Genomic DNA, 22,071 nt, shown 5'->3' on the forward strand with positions numbered 1-22,071 from the left:
CACACACACACACAAACAGACACACACACACACAAACCCTTGTCAGATAAAAGCTGGTCTGAGCACCATGTGTGGTCCCCCGGAGCTCGCTCTTTCATCCCCTCTCCCCATCGGGGAGAATCACTGCGAGGCCACGTCCGGCAACATCTGACAGCGCGCTAGTCAGACCTGACGGGGCCCTGACACCTGCTCCAACTGCCACGTCTCCATGCCTGAAGAGGCTTTCAGGCATCGACTGCGAAAACCGACGTAATAATTGATGCAAGCGTTTCCGATGGGCGACGTTTTCCCCTCGAGTCTGTTCCGTCGCCCCCGACCACGCGGGACACCTCGGGTGACGCAAACTGCTTCTCCCGGGGACGTGACCGTTGAGTGTCTCCTCGAGGTGCTCGGAGACCCAATGTCTCCACTCTGGTACAGAGCCCACACGGAGATCTGCACCAGGGCCCGAGGGAGCTTTCATAAGCAGTCTGCGGTTCCATCGAGGCCCTTTCCCCCCCGTATTAGCATGCTCTAGTAGCTCTCTAGTACACTTCAGAGAACCCCTCCGCCACTTTTGAGTGCCCTTACCTGGCATGACCCACTCTGGGTTGGCTTGCTGCCCTTGCTTGTTTCATGCTGTGTAGGTGGTACTTCCAGCTGTAATTTGCCCAATGGCTGTGTTTGAGTGCTACATGACTCAGCATGGGTAAGTAGAAAAATGCAAAAAAACTCCCTTTCCACTCCATACCCGTCTCCCGCACAATGACAGAAAGGTAGACTCACATAATTAACAACACGAGGGTCTCATTATCATATGATATTCATGGCCAAGCCATTTGGTGAAAGCGCTTCACTAACCTCTCTCGTATCAGTGTGCAGCCTTTGTGATGTAATGTGTCGACACCAGTGACCCAGTGTCCTGTACTCGACCCCCCATTATCTCTGGCGACTTCGTCTAATAACTCTTCCGTCGCTTTCTGATGCAAAGCCAGGCACCTTGTCCAACACGGCCTTACGTAACAGTACAGTGTATTATAATACAGACGAGTGGAGTTCCTCTGGCAGTACGATCCAGTCCGGTTAAGTCCAGTCCAGTAGCTATGACTGCACAGTCGAGAACAGTTCAGTTCATTTCCTCTTTGGTCTTTGCACTGTGTTGATCATCTCCACCCTCCAGCGCCCCCCATCCCCCCACATCTCCTTGTGTGGTGACCCCGCCCCCAGGGAGCCAGACTGTGATGAAGGATGAAGCACGGTGGCCCGGCTCCAAATCAGAGCCCCGCTTTGTCATCCCTCGTTCGGGAAAGGAGGAAAACGAGAGGAAGTGAGAGGGGTAGACTCGCAATCAATGACTGCTGATGAATGCCTGAGATTAGGCAGCGTCACTGCCTCACGATCCAGTGTAGGCCGGAAAAGTCTAGGGATCGTAAAACACCAAATCAAGCAATTGCCAAGGTTTTTGGTGTTTCATTGACATGGCCTCCAGACAGGTAGCCATTTTGGCTCTGTCAACAAAATGGCCACCGAGTCCCACCTTTTTAAAGCTCCCCCTAACAGTCACTACCGTGCTCACGTGGTTCCTATCGGGACTGTTGTAAGCCCCTCCCAGGACTGTTCCAGAGGCATGGTGGCAGGCCTTCCTTGATGAGTCGTGCGTAATGCAGGTGACATGCTGCCAGGGTGCTACACCCTCCCCTCCCCCCAGGACAGGACAGGGAGAGGTCACCAGCCTGCCACACAGTCGGAACATCATCGACCCGGGTTCACACACCGTTAACTAATGTGCTATCAGCCCTGAGGGGGAGGATTCACAGCCTCACAGATCCAGCGTTAATTCCCTCTCCATCTAGACCCCCCTGCAGCAGAGCCAGGGTTAGCGTAAGGTCAGGGACTTCTTCAAAAGGAAACAACTGTCCCCGAGTGTTAGCCGGCTGTTATAGTTTGGACCGGCTTAAAGGTGTTGCTTTTTCTCACGACACGTTGCGGTTCTCCTGGGGGCCGACGCGAGGGGGCTCTTTGTCAGCGTGAGGCTCGTTTCGGCAGGGGGGGGCGATCGGCGCCGCTGCTGTCTCAGGCGCCGCTGCTCACACACAATCAGGTCGAGGCACAAAACCCATAAAATATGTTTTTTACTCGGTACACCCGAGACTCTCCTCACTAAATCATCCGTATCCAGTTGTAAAAAGGGGAGAACCCCCCCCCCCCGAAAATGAACAGGATAGATGGTTGTTGTTTCTTTTCCGTCTTGTTAAAACCCAGATGCTGTACAGCAACAATGTCATTGGGCTCTGAGGAGAGTCAGGTCGAGGGGGGTTTTCATCACCTGCCCGTGCCTGACGACTGACCACCCGCAGATGAGGGACACCTGGAGATCTTGCGGTCAAGTTTCTTAATTGGCCGCCGCCCGTGCTGCGACACACCTACTGACCCACCGCTGCCAATGAGAATCCAAGATCATTTCGAAGTAATCAAACCGCCGCCCCTCAGTATAATGTGGCAGCATGTCATAAAATGGGACGCTTGTCACGACATATTTACAGCACTCATTTCTGATGACAGTTAATCAGTCGGAACAGGAACGGTGACCCTCAGATGGATTCTAATGGGAACTTGGGCCTGTTACATGCCCCGGTCTATAAATCAAACAGCCCTGTTGAGGACCTAGGTTATCCTGCACTGTGTGCTGTGGGCTTGTTTGTCCTTCCTGTCTCTGTAGAACGACCAGAATTCAAATTGTCTTAGTTAGCGTTGTTTGTTTTTAATTACAGTCGTAGATTAGGTTAGGGACTATTTCAATGTATTTATTTACTTTGCCACCAATATACCCGTTTCCTCCTTAGTCATTCTATATTCATAAACACTCGTCATTTAAATTTGTCCTTGTAGCGCTGTTTGTTTAAACCGTTTTTCACCACTCGTCAGTCTGGTGTTACGTTACGTTTCCTGACTATCCCCTAGACCGTACATCCAAGGATGTGAAAGAACCCCTAGAAGATGCATGGGAAGGGATTGGAAATGAGAAAGGAAGTTGACGAGGATGTCAAGCGATCTATAATACCTTGATGGAAGGGCATTTTTTCACCCTCCCTCGCATGTCCAAGTTTCAGTTGTCAACATCCCTCAACCTCCTGCATCCATAACATCCTTCCTAACTAAAGTCGTCTCTGATTTGAATGTTGCTCGGACAGATGTCCGTTGGCCGTCTGGTCTGTGGGGCTGGCCTCCTAACCAACGAGACTGAGATGTCTCCGGGGGCCTCTCAGTGGGCCAATCGCTGAGCGACACTGCCAATCCAACAGGGCCTGTTTGGCTGCCTGGGCCTGATTCAGACTGACAGCGTCTGCCTGTGTACGTGTATGTGTGTGTGTGTGTGTGCTTCAGCTGCTCCTAGCTGGAATCCTACTCCCTGCTGCAATCAGAACCTTTCGAAAGTCTCTCTCCTCCACCTTCTCCTCCATACACACATCTCTGCTCTTGAGCTCTGTGGGATTCCCTCCTGAGGTTAGACCAGTTGGACCTCCCCACATTCCCAGACATTCAAGAGAATGAGCTATCAGACCCAGCCCTCCAGCCCAGAAGATGGGCAAATCTGCCTCAACTCCAACACGTGTCCGTCCACGAAGGTCTCCCAAGGGGCTTCTGATAACGCGTTAGCCTCAAAGCTCCAAGTCTTTATCGCTCTGCGTCCATGAAAGACGTACCACTGACAGACGTGTTAATACACATGCATGGGGTAACTGTGGCACGGCTTTCTGAGTTTGGCAGAACATCAGGAAACCCCATTCCCTTTCATCTGATGTTTTGCTTTCTCGGATACATTTTCTTTCGCCGTTTTCTTACTCCATCCTCCATCGCTTCTCCTCCAATCCATTCCTCTCCCATCGTGTCTGGAGCGTCTGCTGTTCCGCCATCCGCTCGCTGATCTCGATTTGTCTAGACCAAGACGGAGCGGCCAGGAGCGACCTTGACATATTAGGACATTAAATCTGAATCAACACCTAACACCTTCCTAGAGTGTTTCCACTCGCTGCCTCGCTCTCCCTCTCCCCCTCTCCCTCACTCTCTATCCGTCTCTCTCCCCTTCACCGTTTTCTCAATCTTGTCCCAGAGTTCTCTCCCTCTTCTCTCCTCATCCCTGTATATTTTCAAAGCATCCCTTCCTCTTGTAGAGTGTCTTTCTGCACGTGTCATTCCCTGAAGTGTCCATCGCCTGCTCTCATCGCCTTTCCTTTCAAATGCTTCATTTGCTGAGGTTATGAATTATGAATGGCGGAGCTCTAACCATGGATGTGTTGTTAAAACACTCAAAAGGGTCCCTGTTAAATAGCCCAACCTTTTTTGTAATCATTGTTGGTGTGTTTGGTATTATGAGGGAGAGTCAGTCATAACTGTCTCCCCTGTCGTTCTCCTCCAGTCGCACCGTCGTCCCATTGTTCTCTCCCTTCCCTCTCTCTCTCTTTTAAAAAAAAGCAATTATATTCCTCATTCATCGACTGTTAGGTCCCACCCAGGCTAGTATATTAATCCCGGCCAACTGAATGGCAGTATCAAATGAGCAGTTCCTATTAAGTTAACGTCATTACCGAGCGTGTTAGCCGACCGAGCTTTGACACAGTCCTACTAAATTAGTTTCATAATGACTCTACCGCTGGCCTCTGACTAAGCCTTTTTTTCTTTTTTTTCTATTTACCGTCCAACTAAAAAATCTGAACTCGAAAGCGCTAGGGAAACTCATTCTTGTAAAGTAAAGAATGGCCACTGATAAAGGTTCCTTGCATAATTCCTTTTTAATCTTTAAATCCAGGATTCCCTGCCACTGAAAATATTGGAGGAGGAGAGACCGTATATTGCCTGTAAAACTTTCTCTAGAAAGAAATATGTATTGTCTGTCATTCACAGACATTCTAAAAGAGTACATGACTCTTAAGACATAATACACACATGTGCCTATACATATCATGCACACACACAAAAACATTATCATTAAGAAACACAGTATACCTTACCAATAGGAAGAGTGACACGGATAAATATGCATGACAAATAAACATCCAGACCCTCCCCCCCTTGCTGAGCGGATACCTCACTTCCTGTACCTCAGTAGACCTGCATGAGGATGTGTTCAGCATTTTGGTTTATTGCTCACCACCTCATGCAAACGGCTTGCTTTGGGCCGGGTAAGAAGACAACGCCAGGAAGTGGCCGTGTCCAGATGTGAAGAGGAGTCTGGGCGCTGTGCCCACCGCTGCCACTCAGTTCACCACGCTGGCGTTAATCATGAACCTGTTAGACAAGAGGAGATTATTGAGTTCTATGAGATTTAGAGTGAAGGTAATTTTGTGGACAATTAATGCTAGATTGGCTAAATGCATGCAGAGTCCAATTTTTCCCTGATTCCAAATCAGTTTTGGCTTGGTTCTGATGTACAGCCAGGTACCTTCCAAATCCTCAGGACATTTCTTTCCTTTCCTTTTTAATCCAGTGTATTATGGTCTGTTTTCCCACTTTTTTCGTGATAAATACTATAGTGCTGACTTCTCCTCTGCCACATGTTCCCTTTCTGGGACTTCAATGAGTCAGCAGTCTGGGCTGGGAGATAAGGTGTGCTAAGGCTCCCTTAATACAGCCATCAGCCCCAGATCAGTCTCTCTCTTCAAGAGATCTGCGATGAATACCACACACACGCACGCGCACGCCTGCACTCACACACACGCGCAGACACACTCGCACACACACGCTCGCACACTTTGAGAATGATAAAAACGTTGGCTCCCTCACTGCAGGGGGGGTGTAATGGCTCACTCCATCTAGGCCACAGCAGCCTGTTAGGCTCTGTCAGAGCACTCTGCCCCGGCTGCAGTCGATGGATGAGGGGACTGTGGTGGCAAGGTATGTGTGCGCATGAAAACAAGTGTGCACGGTGATGTGCCACGTTGTTTTATGTGTGTGTGTGTTTGTCTTTGTGTGTGTGTGTGTTTGTCTTTGTGTGTGATCACCAGTGTGTGGTGGCCTGCTGTGTAGTTGAGTAACACTGTGGAAATCCACTCATCTGGAGCTGAGGAGACGTGCTCGCCTAGCACTTCCCTTCATCAAGACCCTCCCAGGCACTCTCCCCTCTCCTCCTGCCCTCTCATCTCCTCCAGGTCTCTCATCTCCTCCCCCCTCTCCTCCCCCCTCTCCTCCTTTCCTTTCCTTTCCTCCCCTCTCTTCTCCTCTCCTCTCCTCCCCTCTCCTTCTCTCCTCTTCTCCTCCCTCCTCTCCTCCCCTGTCATCCTCTTCTCCTCTCCTCTTCTCCTCCCTCTTCCCCTCCCCTCTCCTCCCTCCTTTCCTCCCCTGTCCTCTTCTCCTCCCCTCTCCTATCCTCTCTCCTCCTGCCCTCTCCCCCCTCCCCTCCTCTCCTGTCTGAACGCCGTGTTTGTATATCACTGAATCCTTGGACGTTAAAAAGCAAACACATTTGACCGTGGCCGCCACACGTCCATCAATGTCCCCGACCGCTCGGCCCTTGGAAGGCCCAAACCGGACTGCTCAACAGGAACAGTGTCACAAACGATTAGCGTCGCGAGCTGCTCCTGCCACGGCGAGGTGTTTGACTTGGCCCGGCCCGGTGAGGTACTCTCCGGTAGCTCTCCATCAATCCACAGTCCTCTTCCTGACTGCAGCAGCTGAGTCGGTCACCTCACAGGCTAGGGGGAGCGGGGGGGGCGGAGGGGGTGGGGGGCTGATTTGGGAGACTTGGCAGCCGTTACAGCCCCGTGGCCATTTCCCGAGACAAGGCCTTGTGACAGGTTGTCAAGCCGCTCCTATCCGTCAGCGTAATCACAACAGGGTCAGTGGCGGCGTTGGCGGGGAGCGACGGTAGAGTTGGCCGGTAATACGGTAAATAGAGTTGCAGTAATGCCCCGCGGGAGAGGCTTGAGAGATTACCAGGAGCTGCTTTTTTTTCTTCAGGGTGCTTTTCGCACAATGCCCCGTTCTGTCAACTCAGGAGGTTTTCACCCTAATAGAGTTTTTATGCCAATGCTGCTTCGAGACTGTCCCTTAATAGTTAAGGGACCTTGAATAGGGTGCGGCTATAACAGATAAATGGCTTGATAATGCACACCTTGTTTCCCCAACGGCTTCTTACGTGTGACATGGTTTCAGTTTCATGCAGTTCATTTCTTCCTCACTACTTTTGCACAGTCATTGCAACTGGAGAGGGCCTAAACATATGATGAGGTAGGCCTAAACGTATGCCGTGTGGGTAACCACCTTTTAAGCTCCATGCTGATGTGCTGTGCTGTTTGTGTCTCCACAGGTCCAGTGACTATGGGACAACCTACACCAAGCTCAACCTGGTGCCAGGCACCACCATCGTGGTGACCAGCTTCTACATCTGTCCCACCAACAAGAAAAAGGTAGGCCCCAACCACCCTTTCTGCCATTTTGGTGCCCTTGGCAAGATCTCCAGTCCCCTCCCCCCCCTCCCCCTTTCAAAAAAAGAAACACTGTCTTCAAAGGAAATAACACTTTTATATAGACTAATGTTGATCGTTTTAGAATTCATCCACCTTCACACTTTTCATTTAAAGGCTCATTTATGAAGCCTTTTAGAAGAACCCAGACCGGAAAGAACATTAAATGAAAAACGTTGTGATTCTCATTTTCAACTCCATAAAGTACTATTAGGAACCTTGTAAGACGGGTCCAAAGCGACTTTTTCAGTTGATAATTCAGAAGTTAAACACGTCATTCCCGTTTTCTGATTATACACAAGCGACGTTTTTTATTTTATTGTACCTCTTCTAGCTGGAAACACGTGTAAGCAGGATAACCTACCCTAAGGACAGTGTATAATCTGGCATTGATTCACAGATAGATACACAGCTGGCTGAGGAAAGTGCAGATCTCGCTGTCCTAGGTGACTGTAGGCTCCAATCTGATTGGATGGATTTGTCCAATTGCCTGGCGTTATCACCAGGGCCCCAGGGCTCTAATCGATAAGAGATTAGGTAGATTAGACCAAGTCACTCCTCTACCTCCCCCCTTTTTCTCTCTTTCCACCTCTCTAGCTCTCCCTGCATCCATTTGGGAGTCATCCAGCTGATTCTCCTGAGTCTCTCTTTGACAGACACACACACACACACACCCATCTGCGCGATGGTTTGGGCCGAGACACCGGTAGCGGTTAATTGCTTGGGAATGAAGTTGTCTGAATTTCCCTCAGGGACAGAAGAGGGCGACTGACTGAAAGGGAGATGGAGAGAGGGGAGAGAAGGAGGGGGAGAGAGAGGGAGACAGAGGGAGAGACGGGGAGAGAGAGGGAGAGACAGAGAGAGGGAGGGGGAGAGAGAGGGAGACAGGGAGGGGGAGAGAGAGGGAGGGGGAGAGAGAGAGAGAGACTGCTGTCTCAGGGGCCCTGGCTGTGAGAGCTGTGTACTGACAGTGGGAAGTCTGGTAATAGGAACTGTGGATCAGGGGGCTGTTTAAGCACTACTCCAGGGGATGGGGGGATGGGAGGCGGGCAGGAGAGGACTGCCACAGACAGTCGGAAGATGTAGGTGTGTGTGTGTGTGTGTCCAAATGCGAGTGCATGCCTTACGGTGTCTGTGTTTGCATTTCTTAGTATTTTGCCAAGCGGTCGCTTATGAATACACCACACTGCACACGTGTCAGCGCAGAATCCCCAAATATTCCAAGGCACGAGTACACCTCCCACGCACACTAACTTGCATGTCAGGCTTACAAGAGGTCACAAGTGACACACACCGCCTCCGAACGCGATCAATGCTCATAATCACATCAGAGGCAAGCGAAGTGGTAGGTCTGTAAGGGGATTACACAGGGAGGAGTGTGAGGTGGACCAGGTAATCAATACTGTCGAAAGGCAATTAAAGGACGAGGTGAGGCCTCAGACACAACATGTCAACCGTCCTCTTTAGTCCAGGGCATCAGGCATTGGTCTATATTCGGCCTACAGGAGACCCATTGAAGAGCTTTGAGGTACTCTTGATTCTGACACACTTCAATACACAGGAAAGTTCAAGAGTCAAGAGTCTTGATTGGCTCCCATTATTCTTATATTCTACTCTCCGCGTATGTTGTGTATTCGTCTCGTCTTTGCTCGCTCCATCTCCACTCCCATCTCCTGTCCTCTCCCCTCCTTCCTTCCTTCCTTCCTTCCTATCGTATCCACCTCCTCTCTTCCTCCGGTCTCATTCTCTTCATTCTTCTTGTTCTTTCTCTGTGTGGCCATGACCGCTGGTGCGTGGCTGAAGAGTTGCGTTGACTCTACCTGCCATCCTAAAGATTACAATTGTCTTGTGAGGGAATGACCTCTATGTTCTCCCACAGTGTGAGGTGTGAGTGGTGTCACCAGAGCTCTCTAGGGCTGGAAGAATAGAGACAGAGAGGGAGGCATACGACAGAACAGAATGTATTTTAGTTTGTTCTGAAGTCTGCAGATAATACCATGTACTCGACAAAGTATACGCTGCAAAATGGTCACTCCAGGAACATTCCGGTTCTACCTGACAAGATTTCTGTCGGATTTTCTTCCTTCGAACTTCTACACTCTTGGATGAATCACTTTTAATTTCTTAAAAATTGTTAATTTCCTTCGGCTAATGACATGTTTGCCTCCTTTAACCAAGTCATCTGGTGGGAAGGAGTTTTCACAGAGTAATTATGAAGGAAATGATGGTCAAATCTTCAATAGTAGCAGTGGGAACCTTACACTAATGGAAACGACCTAAAGGGAAGATAGGGAAGATTAATAACAGAGAACTAAGCGTGTAGCATCCTCTCTGGCTCCTAGCGAGCTTGTTTTTTCCCCACCTTTATATTTATTTGATTCAACAGTTCAGCTCCCCCTTGCATAAGTGCAAAGTCGTAGGGGTAAAATGTATAATATATCACTACAAGTCCATGTATTCTGTCTGAAGGGAAGACCCACTTGGGTTGAAAGTCAATTTTTGACTTGCATTGTTAAACCAGATAAATCCGCAATACAGTAAGTGAGAGCTTGTGTTAACATCTCCCCAAGCCCAGACTTAAAACTTACCGCCCCCAGGGTGTCAGATAAAGATGTTCTTTTGCCCCTTTCTGCTACTGCATCTTCTATCTACTCATATCAAGAGCTGCTGACTCCGGAGTTATGGCGTTCGCAATACGTCTGCATACGTGATTCATCTTTAATAATTGAAAAGGTTTTCACACATCCTACTGTGGTGCAGCACTCTTCTCTCGACACCCTGAGGGCTTTCCCTTGTGTTGTTCCACACCCTGGGTGTGAATGTCTTTCGGTGACATGCCTTAGAAATAGGAGTGCCTTTTATTTTTACTTTGTGGGTTGGGTCGTTCATTTTGAATTTTTCTGTCAATGTCACTGAAGTTAGCTTGGGGGTAAGTTGGAGAAATGTTATTTCAGCTGAGACATGCTTAACATCTATATCTTCTAGGCCCGCATTTACTTCAGCCAGTTACTTTTTTCTTTGTGTGATATAATTCAGGCGGTCAACTTAAAATGGATGTAGTGCATCTCTGAACCCAGCATGTGTTAGCCATGCTAGCTTAGCCTGGGCTGCCACAGGAGACTCGAGCAGTTCCTTTTCTCCCATCCCCAACCCTCCTTTCCTCCCCGACCTTCCACTTTCTTCTGCACCCAACACAGTCCCACAGCCCTGTGAGAGCTCCACCACAGAGAGCATGCCCAGCTTTCATTTTCTCACCAGGCCTTGTTCTGGGACCTGTTTGAGGGATGATAAGGAGCTGGGGGAGGGCAAATCTGGGATCAAGCTAAGCTAGGCTAGGATGTAGCAGTTAGCCAACCTTCCTTAGAGGAGAAATGAGAGTAGCACTTATTGCAGCACTTATATCGCAGACACACTCTTGTCCCTGAAGTATTTGGGGCTCTGTAGATATATACATACAAACACAACGTATTTACAGACGTTCTTTATTCAATAGGAGGTTTGATTAGTGTATAATGTAGAGTACATAACTGGCTTCCACTTCAATGTTTCTCACAGTGCTCAGTCGACCATCACGGCCTTTCTCTGTCACTACTCCCAGAGCCGTCCACTAACATCCATAGATTCTGATGATGCCGATCATGACAGATGGTGAGGTCGACTGCGTAGCGATCGAGGGTATCGATCTATTGTGGTGGTATCAGAGGCTGGGGACGATGTGTCCTGCTCTGTGCGCGGCTCTTTCTGATCAACAGTGCCATGAGAGGTCCCCTTGATGGGCCTAAATAGATTGACCTCATCGGAACTCCCTCCTGGATCAATACCCATACTGAGAGAGAAACAGCCAGTCGTCATGGATACGCAGTGCTATCTGGTGGTTGGGTACATGCTTTGCTATGGTACCGTGCAAAAGTATTAGGCACCTGAGATTTATTTACATGAATATTGTTTAAAATATATATATTTGTCGTCTCTGTAAATGTGCAGCAGTGTGAAAGTGCAACGTTGAGAATTTTGGTTTTGTCTTTTCAGTTAATTATTTCTTTATTATTTGTAATTTTTAAATGTATACATGTGCCTAAGACTTTTGCACAGAACTGTGTTACTTGTGAACTTTGGTGTTACATGGGACGGTGCACTAATTTCGCGATGATTCAGTTGAAAGTCGTTTTTTTCATTTGAACTGAATTACATTATTTAAACTATTTCCTCAATATTTTGTGTATGATGAACAACCATTGGATTATGTTGTACAGTGATGTACAATGAGCCATAACCTATTTTGAATCCTCTTTTCCAGTGTGTGTGACTGTGGTGCCAGATACTTTCATTAAGCTTGACAGAACAGCCTTGCTTCATGGATAAGTCGTCTAATGTTAGCATTAGCCACTAAAAATAAATATTTGTGCTAATCGGTTCACAGCAGCCTGCTCAGATTAAAGCTGGCCAATTTTAGCCACAGAAGATTCAATTTTTTCCAACTTGGAGTCCCCCAGAGCTGTCTGTCATATTCAGTCACGGCTCAAACCCCAGACTGGTAATTATATTAAAACAAACTGTGTAATTGCTAATGTAACAACTTTTATTTTGAAGGAGTCAGAAAACCGGATATTGCTGTGCTTTAGTTGCCTTGACTTTTGAACAATGTTTTCCTTTTATGTCAGGAAAAACTATTTGACAGGTTTGTATTTTGTACGTGTTCATGACACACATCAAAGTACATCAAAGTCTAGAAAAAAAGGGCACTGTAATACATTGCAAGAAACTTGCATGTTGTTTATGGACATACTACTGAGTAATATGAATGTCATACCATGGACACCATTGGCTCTCTGTTCATCTTGTCACATGTCAGCTGTCAAATCTTATCTTCCCAGCATGCCCCTCTCTTTTACGCAGGCACTCATCTGTCTCCCTCTCTAATGCTTTTTCCTATTCTTACATCCATCTGTACTCCTCCTCCCTCCCCTCTATACTCCTCCCTCCCCTCCCCTCTCTCTCTCTCTCTCTCTCTCTCTCTCTCTCTCTCTCTCTCTCTCTCTCTCTCTCTCTCTCTCTCTCTCTCTCTCTCTCTCTCTCTCTCTCTGTCTCTCTGTCTCTCTGTCTCTCTGTCTCTCTGTCTCTCTAATTCTCTGCCTGCCTGCCATCTTTCCATACAATATGTATCGCACGCCCAGCTCCCGATCTATAGATACTCCTTGCACTAACGCTGCCATAAATATTAACGCCACAATAGGGGCTATTTATATTGTCCTCTCCTCCTCCTCTACCCATCTACTGTCGTTTGTGTGTGTCTGAACAAGATTGAAAGACGGAGATAAAGGAAAGACAGATACGTATAAATAGGGATTGCAAGGGTGGTGGTTAGATGGATGGACAAAGAGAGCCATAAACGATAGATAGAGGAGTCGGGTGGGTGTCAGGTGGGAGAGGGAGGCAGGGGGTCAGGCGGGGGAAGGAGGGGCCAGCTTAGGAAGGGGGGGGCTGGGCGGGTGTGTCTGGTCTGGGTCCTGAAACGGCAATACCACAACCAAAGGAAGAAGCACGGTTAGTGGTGGCATAGAGAGCAACAGTATCTTGGGCTTTGTTGGACATATGTGTATGTTTGTGCATGTCACTATGTAAAGTCCTGAGGAGTAGACAGGAAGGCAGACAACCTGACAGACCAGACAGGCCTGTGCATGTCCCAACTTCCCCACCTCTCTACCCCCACCCCTTACTGAGGGTCACTTATCTCTCTCTGACTCACATGCACGAACACATGCTGTCATGCTCTCTCTCTCTCTGTCTACCTCTGTCTCCGTCTCACTCTCTCTTTACACTTTTGTCTATTTATCACTTTTCACCCCAATTCCATGGCATGGGAGCCTAGGAGAAAAGCAGGAGAGAAAGGAGACTTGGACAGAGAGAGAGAGTTAGAGAGAAAATGATGAAGCCCCAAAATCCCAAACTGGAAAATTGATCTTTTTCTTCTGGATTTTCTCTGGGTCAGAATATAAATGGATAAATTTGCCAGGCAATCTCGACAGTGACACCCTCCTGCTGAAGCGGGAGATCTCCCCTCCCTCTCCCCTCCCTCTCCCCTCCCTCTCCCCTCCCTCTCCCCTCCCTCTCCCCTCCCCCCCCCTCTCCCCAGACGGGCTGCTACGACGCCGAGGCCTGAGCGATACAAAGTTAGGATTTCGCGCCACAGGTCCACATTATGCACAGTAGATATTGGATCCATCAGCCACACTGTGTGTGTGTGTGTGTGTGTGTGTGCATTTTAGACACTAGATCGGACAAAACCCCCATTTGTACCTGGGACCCATTTGACTCAAAATACAGTAACTCAATGATAGATATATTGCTTTTCCTTCAAGCTGATATAGAGTTATACCAAGAGTTTTCCCCTGAGCTCTTGTTTACTTTCGCTGAGTCAGGGAATTGGCAATTTTCTCCAAGGGGTGACACGCGGTGACACTTCCTATTCCAGCGAACCTTGTCAATTTGTTCCTGGACGCCTCCCGTAAACAGTTTCAGACGGGGGAATCTTATTGGCCGGGAGAATGACAAAGTGTGTTAGGGTGAGAGTGGCGTCCAGACAAAGTGGCCATGTCGTTTATTCTGTCCCCCGCCACTGTCACTTAACCAGCGAGGTGCCATGTGACACACAGAGAGAGAAAGAGACGGAGAGAAGTGGACAGAAAGTGACAGAGATGGAAAGATCTAGATGGAGACTGGTCACTTGTCTCCATGGTCACTGAGGGGGAGACCGATAGGGCCCGAAAACCAGACAGAAATAGAGAGAGACAAAGATAACGACACAAACAGAGAGAGAACTGTGATGGGATCTCTGTGGCCTATTTGGGGCATTTGGCACTGATTACCCAGAATCCCTCAGCAGTGTCAGCAAATGGGTACTCATCAACAGCTGACACTTGTTGATTACAGGGGGATGTGTTGGATAGGGGGTAGGCTGGGGGAGACACTAACGTGGTCACACACACTCTCACACACACACACACACACACACGCTCAGGCACGCACACTCTATTCTTAGTAGTGTCTGTTCAAATTGTGACAGGGTTGAGAGTGACATATGTCTACACGTCATTCTTAGAGGAGCCTGCTTCCTCAGAACTCTCTGTCACACACACACAGGCACGCACACACACCCGCGATGCGTTCAGTGGTGTGTGAACCAGAGCATCTGTGGAGCCTAGTCAGGGCTCTTAGCCAACATAGCTAGTCTGGCCCGGATACAGTGTGCTGAGTGTGTGTGTGTTTGAGTGTTCACAGACAGGTCCGCCGCTTGGACAGAGTCTATTGGACTGGAGGAGTGTGTATGTGTGTGTGTGTGTGTGTGTGTGTGTGTGTGATTTGCAATTTTGGGAATGCCCTAAGATTAGTGTCAAAAAGTCAGATGTGTGTTGTGGAATGTATGTGACACGGACATCTTGTGCATAAATCTTGTTAGTCTATCTTGTTGTGACTGTCTTATTTGTGTTGTGTGTGTGTGTGTGTGTGTGTGTGTTACACGCCCCTCGTTAGCTGTGTGTCTGCCATAGGGGACATGAACGATTACTATTTCAACACTGCTCTATCTATGTATCACTGTGTGTGTGTGTGTGTGTGCAAGGAGTTTGAAATGATCAGTCTACTGCATGACACCCAAACTGGAAATAATTGGATTCCCACAAGCAAACACCAGACAGACAAACATACGCACACACACACACACCCACACACACAGACGCACAGCTAGTGTCCACATGGTCGTGTTGTTGGGTACTCATTACCTGTCCCGTGTAGGCTTGAGGGCTGACTAGCATGGGTGTCAGAGCCATTTTAATGGGGTTGATGTAAGGACATACACACACACACTCTCTGACTGTCAGTCACGACCAGCTATGATAGAGCACAGAAGGGATGTCAAAGCCCCGGTCACCTTCATCTCTCACCTGACATTCTGGATGGAGCTCTTCGATTGCTAACATGTGTGAGCATGTGTGTGTATATGTTTGCTTGTATAAGTGTGTGTATGTAGCATTTCATGTGGTGTGTGTGTGTGGGAGCATATCGTGTGTAAATGTGTGTGTTGGGGCATGTATGTGTGTTATTGGGTGTGTGTGTGTTTGTGGGTGTTAATGTGTCCCTCTGGCTTTCTCTGACATATGATGGCTGGTCCTGCTACAGCTAACAGTAAACAGAGGCAGACTGCACTGATTGCATCTTGGTGGTTAGTCAACCATACCTGCACACACACACTATCACATAGCACACGCACAAATATATATATACCTGAGGGAACGGTATAAGCTAGTCACCATGGCAATGAGGGACAGGTGGTTGGGCATCTCCACCTCTGATGGACGAGAGAGAGAAATAGATAGGAGAGAGAGAAAGGAAGGTAGAGAGAGAGATTGAGGAGGTAAGAGAGAGCAAGAGAAAATGAGAGAAAGAGGGAGGGAGAGAGAGAAGAGAGAGAGAGATAGATAGGGAGGGGGTTGTTTACACGTGTGTTCCGTATTCTTGGAGCCTTCTTTCTTTGTTGCTAAGTATCGGTGGCCTGGAACAGTGGACATTTGCCCTGACACACAGACCCACACACACAAAAACCCCACATGCATTTCATCTCCTCTGTCTGATGTTACAGACCCTTGTGTAAGTGTAACTGTGGGGAAAACGAGACACGCACACACCTGCACACACACGCACACACACGGCATCTGTCTCTTTCTCTTAAGGATTGAAGTGATCTCACGATGGCATACACAAACGCTACAGAACAGACGCTAAGGATTTATCGTCCGCTTCTCCCAAAGCCCCCCCCCCCACTTCCTCCAAATGTTCCCTCCCTGCCACCATTCCTTCTCCCCCTCACCCCTTCATACTCCCCCTGCCACACACACACACCTATACACACACTTAAACACACACTCACACGCACTCGCACCCTTCCATTTACCTCTCCCTGACCCTCCCCTCATCACTGAGCACATCGCTCCAGCTCCCCCTCTCTCAAGGTCTCAGAGGCAGCCACGTGCCCAATGGGGGGGGCGGAGATTCATGTGGCAGCGCAATGTCGCCGTTTGTTGTCGTTCGCACGGGGGAGGACAACAGTCCTGTCAGCGGTGGTCAAACCTCAGTCCTTCAGGGATGCCAGGTGGCACTTCTCTGGGATCAGCTTCGCTGGAAAGGGATTGAGTTCGCTCGCGACTATGTGGCGAACGGATGAGTTTAGACTCGGGGTTTTCCGACACGTCCACTCCTCACACTTTTCTTTGTTCTGAAAACATAGGAGTTCGCCTTTTTTTTTCTGAGGTGAAAAAAAAAGAAAAACGTTGGACAAATACGAGCGGTTTGGGGTCGCCCAAGGCTGCTTGGAGTAGAGCTGTCATGTTGTTCGCAGAGAGCAGGAAGGAGGATTGTCTCTGGGTTACAAATCAACGCCAACGAGTTCCATCTCACCCTGGTCTCCAAGGCCCCCACTGTTCTCCGCCGTTCTAAACAAATTCTCAAATTTACTCAACTGTGGCTTTTATACTTTGTATTTTTTATTTTCACGGATCGCTTCTGAAGTCTTCAGAGCGTCTGAAATGTCCCTGAACCGAGCTGTTCTGTTCATTAGTTGAAACGAGGGAACAGCAGCACCTTGTGCGTTCTTGCTACGCTTGATCATCAAAGAACGAGTGTGTGTGTTCTGTGTTTGGGTTGTTTAAGAACCCAAGAAAGATCGGAGCTTCATCAGCCCGATTCAAGAAAGGTTCATGGTTCTGTGGTGAAGCATTTGTCTGTAGATCAAGAGGTTGCAGGTTCATACCCCCCCCCCCCCCCCCGTACGTTGCTTTGGACAAAGGCGTCAGCTAAATGAACAGATCGTTCTGTAAACTGCCCGTTCCTGTCTCACTGTATATGTACACTTGTGACGGCACACACAAAGGTCTGTATGGTGAGCGGGTGTGTGTGCATTAAATGATTTGTCTAAGTGAGCGTGTATATGTGTCACCCCCCCCTCTCGTCTTGGCTATTGTTTCCCAGACCGGACCCCCCCACCCCCACCCCCTGGTGGACGAGAGGATAAATACAAGACAAGTGAGGCCAGTGTGGGCCGACGGTGAAAAATTGCCCAATTTGCTGTTGAGCGGAAATCAATGGAGGAAGCACAGTGCTGTGGTCTGCTGGCTCATAGAGGAGCACTCCTCCAGCACAGCACTCCCTAGGATGGCCTCTCTCCCTCTGTCTGTCTCTATCTCTCTCCCTCACTCTGTCTGTCTTTCTCTTTCTCTCTCTCCCCCTCTGTCTGTCTTATTATCTCTCTCTCTCTGTCTCTCTGTCTTTCTGTCTCTCTGTCTCTCTGTCTCTCTGTCTCTCTACCTTCTCTCTCCCTCGGTCTCTCCACCCTCTATCCCTCTCTACCCCCTCTCTCCACAATCTGACACAGAACACAAAAGACATGCAAGCGTAGGATGGCATTGGATGGGATGAGGCAATGGCAATCTGTGGCTCATTCTGTGCTCTCTTTCTTCTCTGTCTGTCTCTCTCTCTTTCTCTTTCTCTTCCCAATCTCCCTCCACAGCCTTACTCATAACCCAAAAGACAGGTGCAAAAGCACCTTTTCGTTTCCTCTTTCATTCTCCCTCTTCCTTCCTGAAGAATGTCCCTTTGGGACAGACACATAGCTGATACCTTGAGGGACTGATTGGAAGAGGATTCCACACACATCCCCAGCACCAGCAGGGGAGGCAGCAATCAGGGGAAGGAGGGGCGAGGGGGTTGGAGATGCTTGAATAACTAAGGAAGCTGGTCATTGGTCCTCGACAAGGAAGTTCCAATTACCCAGGAACCACTGGAGTGATGCTGGTTGGCGGCCCACTCTGACTGCAACAGGGTGCGTCCGCCCTGACTGTGGGTGTGGGTGTGTGCACGACGGTGCACGTCTGTGTGTTTGTACGCGCGTTCGTATGCCTGTGCGCCTGCGAGCCGTCCTACATGCATGTATGCATGCATGGCCGGCGTCTGTACGTACCGGCGAGACAACTGGCGCTCTCCGCTAATGAGGCCCCAGGATGCACCGGCCGTCGTTCGTTAGCCGTCATGCTAATGCGGGCGCAGGACGGGGCTAGAGAGCCTCGCGGCTGCCGAGGAAACGCGCCTGTGACCTTTTCACCTTCGCTCAGCAGTCCACTGAAGCCAGCCCCCCCCCTCCTCCCCCCCATGTAGTAGGCCTCCAATGTTGTCTGCAAAACTGACCTTAGATCAGTATCAGTTGCTGGGGGGGGGGTACGCTCAACCCAGCCCGCCTGTCGGATGCTGACAGCCACCCTCAGCACAGCCGGCCACATCTCAACGTGAAACTTCTCTGCTGTGCGCGGTGTTATGGTCATCCTAATTAGGTTAGATAAAGGTTATCTCCAGGATAACACGAGTCAGGTGGTTGTCATTGACGAGATGGAATGTTGCTTCTAGAATGTTCCAAAGCTCCCCGGGCTAAATCTGTTGCACGGTTTGCCTCAGCTTTACGTCAGAGACCTAGCAGCCAGTTTCCTAACAAAGCCGAGCAAAAACGCCAGTGGTTTCAGAAGAGGAATTTATACCAGAACTCCCTAACCTCTCAAACTTTGCTTACAAAATTGGGCGTCCTCAAAGTCGGGGGGTTTTCCGGTGAGTGGCTGCACGAGAATGCGAGTGATTCATGAGGTCGAGGAGGGCTGTGGGGAGTTGAGTCGTGCGTCAACGTTAAAGCCTGTGCTCCGGGGGCAGCGGCGAGGGCCCTGAACCAGACGCAGTGCGCCTGGCGGGACAGGTGATGGATGACCTCCGTGCGAAAATGAAGGAAAACAAACAGAACGGTAGCAGGAGAGAAGGGAGGAGGCGGAAGGAATATTTGACCAATTCAGCCTCGAGTTCGACTGGGTGTGTGTGTGCGTGTGTGTTTGTGCGTGTGTGTGCGTTTTCTTAACAGAGAGAGACAGAGGCAGACGTGGAGAGGCAGATCAAGTGGGGAGGGGGAGAGGAGTGGGGATGAGGCCAAGGTTTGGCAGCGGAGGAGTGATGACAAGCAGCCTCATTACTCTCAGTTTAAATGTCAATGGCTGAACTTCAGCTTGTTTGTTTTGGACTGTCTAAATGCCGTCCTCGGGCTCTGATCGCTGCGCCACGAACTGCCGTAATTGAAGAGCATGATAAACAGCGCAAATGTGTGTGTCGGGGGTTGTCTGTCTGTGTGTGTGTGTGTGTGCGTGCGCGTGCATGTTTGTGCGTGCGTGCGTGCATGTGTGCTCGTTTGTAGTTCAACTCAGACTGAAAGCAGTCGAGGCCTCAAGGTGCATCCCCAGAGCTATGGGCATGCCCAGAGGGTACGGCCATTCTACAGAGGTGACACAGACACACACACACTCTCTATCTCTCTCTCTCTCTCTCTCTCTCTCTCTCTCTCTCTCTCTCTCTCTCTCTCTCTCAGTGCTCATGCAGGGAAAGAGTCAAAGTTAACCTTGGTTTACCCAGCCAAACTCAAAGTTTGGCCCACACGGTTCTGTGTCTGTCTCATTCTGATGGCTGCCGTACCTACTTCATCCACCAGGACCCAGTCAGTCTGTGTGCTGAGACGTCTCAATCACACCCCCTTTGCCATTTCTCGTTTGGTTCACTACATCGGTCTGCCATTCGAACACCCCCCCCAATGTTTTATTGATGGGGATGAATGAATAAACAAATGAATAATGCAACAAAAGAGCACGCCGCCTCATTCGGAGTGAGTGGCGTGCGTGTGCACGCATGTCTGTGTGCGTGTCTGCACGTGCGTGTGTGGGTAATGAGCTCAGGGAATCTGCCGTTTGAACAAGCACAGGGCACTGACGGCAAGCTGGAAGGAAATGAATGCCGGCTCTGGTGACGGCTGAGCCCTAACAAAGGGGCCAACCAAGGTAGCGCTCAGATCGGATCTGGAAACACTAACGCCAACCAGAGCTTTCAACATCAACCTCGCGATCAATAATGCAGCTGATTGGCTTTGAATATTTCCAGTTTCCTTTCAGTAGTCTTTCAAGGTGCGCTCCTGAAACGCAGCAAAATGAGTCTTAATTTGAATTGATATGAGTTGCCTTTACTCTCGTTAGGAGGTAAGTAGCTTTGCTAACGCTAGCCTTAGCTTTGATAGTTTTAGCCACTTAATACTGAAGGTAGTTTAATGAATCAGAGGCTGAGTGAGTGTGGTTTTCAGGGTCACTTTGGGTAACGGCAGCAGTGCTGCGCTTGAGGAAGTTGAAGGACTTCATCCCCTGAAGACATTGCATAATAAATGAGCTGTGTCTGGCCTGGTCCCCTCTAGAATTCTGTCCCCCACAGCAATTCTGTCCCTCCACTGAGAGAATTCCCACCAGCACACAATGTTGAAGCCCAAAAGTTCCTCTTTGATATCTTTCCAAGGATTTGTTTGTCTTGGCTGAAAGTTGAGAGCTGAGAGGAATTAAAACAACGTAGTGGAGTCCCACTAGTGTGTAGGCTGCACTGTGTATTTGAGTTTTTTTACTGTCTGACAGGAACCAATAAGTCTTCATTTTGAGCTTGAACAGAATTCTCATTTTTCATCGTAATGTTGTCAAAATGCCACTAACCCTGCCTTTCAAGTCAAAGCGAGGCATTCATCACCATCAACACAGCATCGAAATGGCATTGAATTCATCTTCCCTCATTAAAAAAACTAAAAAACGACGTCCCCACAACTTCATGGTGTACCAGTCTGGGAGACACCAGACATGTTGGTGTTTCCTAATGACCGGGTTTTATGGTCCTGATCAGTCAGGGCAGTAAAATGGGACAACAAGAAGACAGTGCCCTGTAATCTAAGTTTAATGGCTTGAAAAAAACAACAACAAGAGTTTCCAGATTGCCCTTTGGATACTAAGTGGAACGGGGTGAACAAACCTAGTCACGCTACATTCTTCTCCAACGGTCTCCTCAACCATTGTAGTTATGAAAGAGGTGAGCGGATGCCTGGCTCTGTGTTGGATGTTGATGATAGCCTGGTGCTTTAGCTGCTAGAAAGTGTTTTTTCATCCACACCACGAGAAGCCAAGCCACACCACATTTTCTTTTAACCCGGAACCGAAACGATGATTCGGGAAAATTGATGCACTGACCTTCAGGCTGCCTTCATGTCTCTCAGAGTAAGACAAACAGATGGGGAACATCCCACCAGGAACCTTGTCTCCAGATCCATCCTCTTCATCTTTATACGTACCTACTCTACAGACGTTCCCGTCGTCGCCCGATCGCCCCCCCTGCTTTCGCAGAGAACTCGCCGGAAATCACTCTTGTGAAGCTACATTTGCGCCACAAACGAACAGTTTTTTTTTTTTTTGGGGGGGGGGGGGGGGAGAGCAACACCATGCTAAGTATAGCATGCATGCGACACATCACACAAACACACACGCCCTTTGATGTGGAACATATGGTGCCTCGCCTCCTCCTACACTGGGGCCGGGTGTATTAATTGGAGAGCGCTGGGTTTTAATAGGAGCTGCTACAGGGCTCCCCTCCGTGGCATGGGTCTGCAGGGGGTCTCTTTAATGACTGGGCTCTGCATGCACGTCAAGCTGGGCGCCGTCAGAAGGGTCGAGCCCCGCTGTAACGTTTTGAAGCGGGGATCTCT

The 22,071-nt window shown here is 49.1% G+C and overlaps 1 protein-coding gene across 1 annotated transcript in view; it reads left to right on the forward strand.

Moving 5' to 3' along the window:
* The first annotated feature begins 653 nt into the window (after positions 1 to 653).
* Positions 654 to 22,071, forward strand: part of sorcs2 (sortilin-related VPS10 domain containing receptor 2) — a 73,787-nt gene continuing 52,369 nt past the window's right edge. The window contains exons 1-3 of the mRNA XM_047015114.1: positions 654 to 688; positions 1,160 to 1,306; positions 7,283 to 7,382. Coding sequence (XP_046871070.1) covers positions 654 to 688; positions 1,160 to 1,306; positions 7,283 to 7,382 — 282 coding nt within the window. The remainder of the gene's footprint in view (positions 689 to 1,159; positions 1,307 to 7,282; positions 7,383 to 22,071) is intronic.

The sequence above is a fragment of the Hypomesus transpacificus genome, unplaced genomic scaffold (assembly GCF_021917145.1).
Source record: "Hypomesus transpacificus isolate Combined female unplaced genomic scaffold, fHypTra1 scaffold_273, whole genome shotgun sequence".
Classification (NCBI taxonomy): domain Eukaryota; kingdom Metazoa; phylum Chordata; class Actinopteri; order Osmeriformes; family Osmeridae; genus Hypomesus; species Hypomesus transpacificus.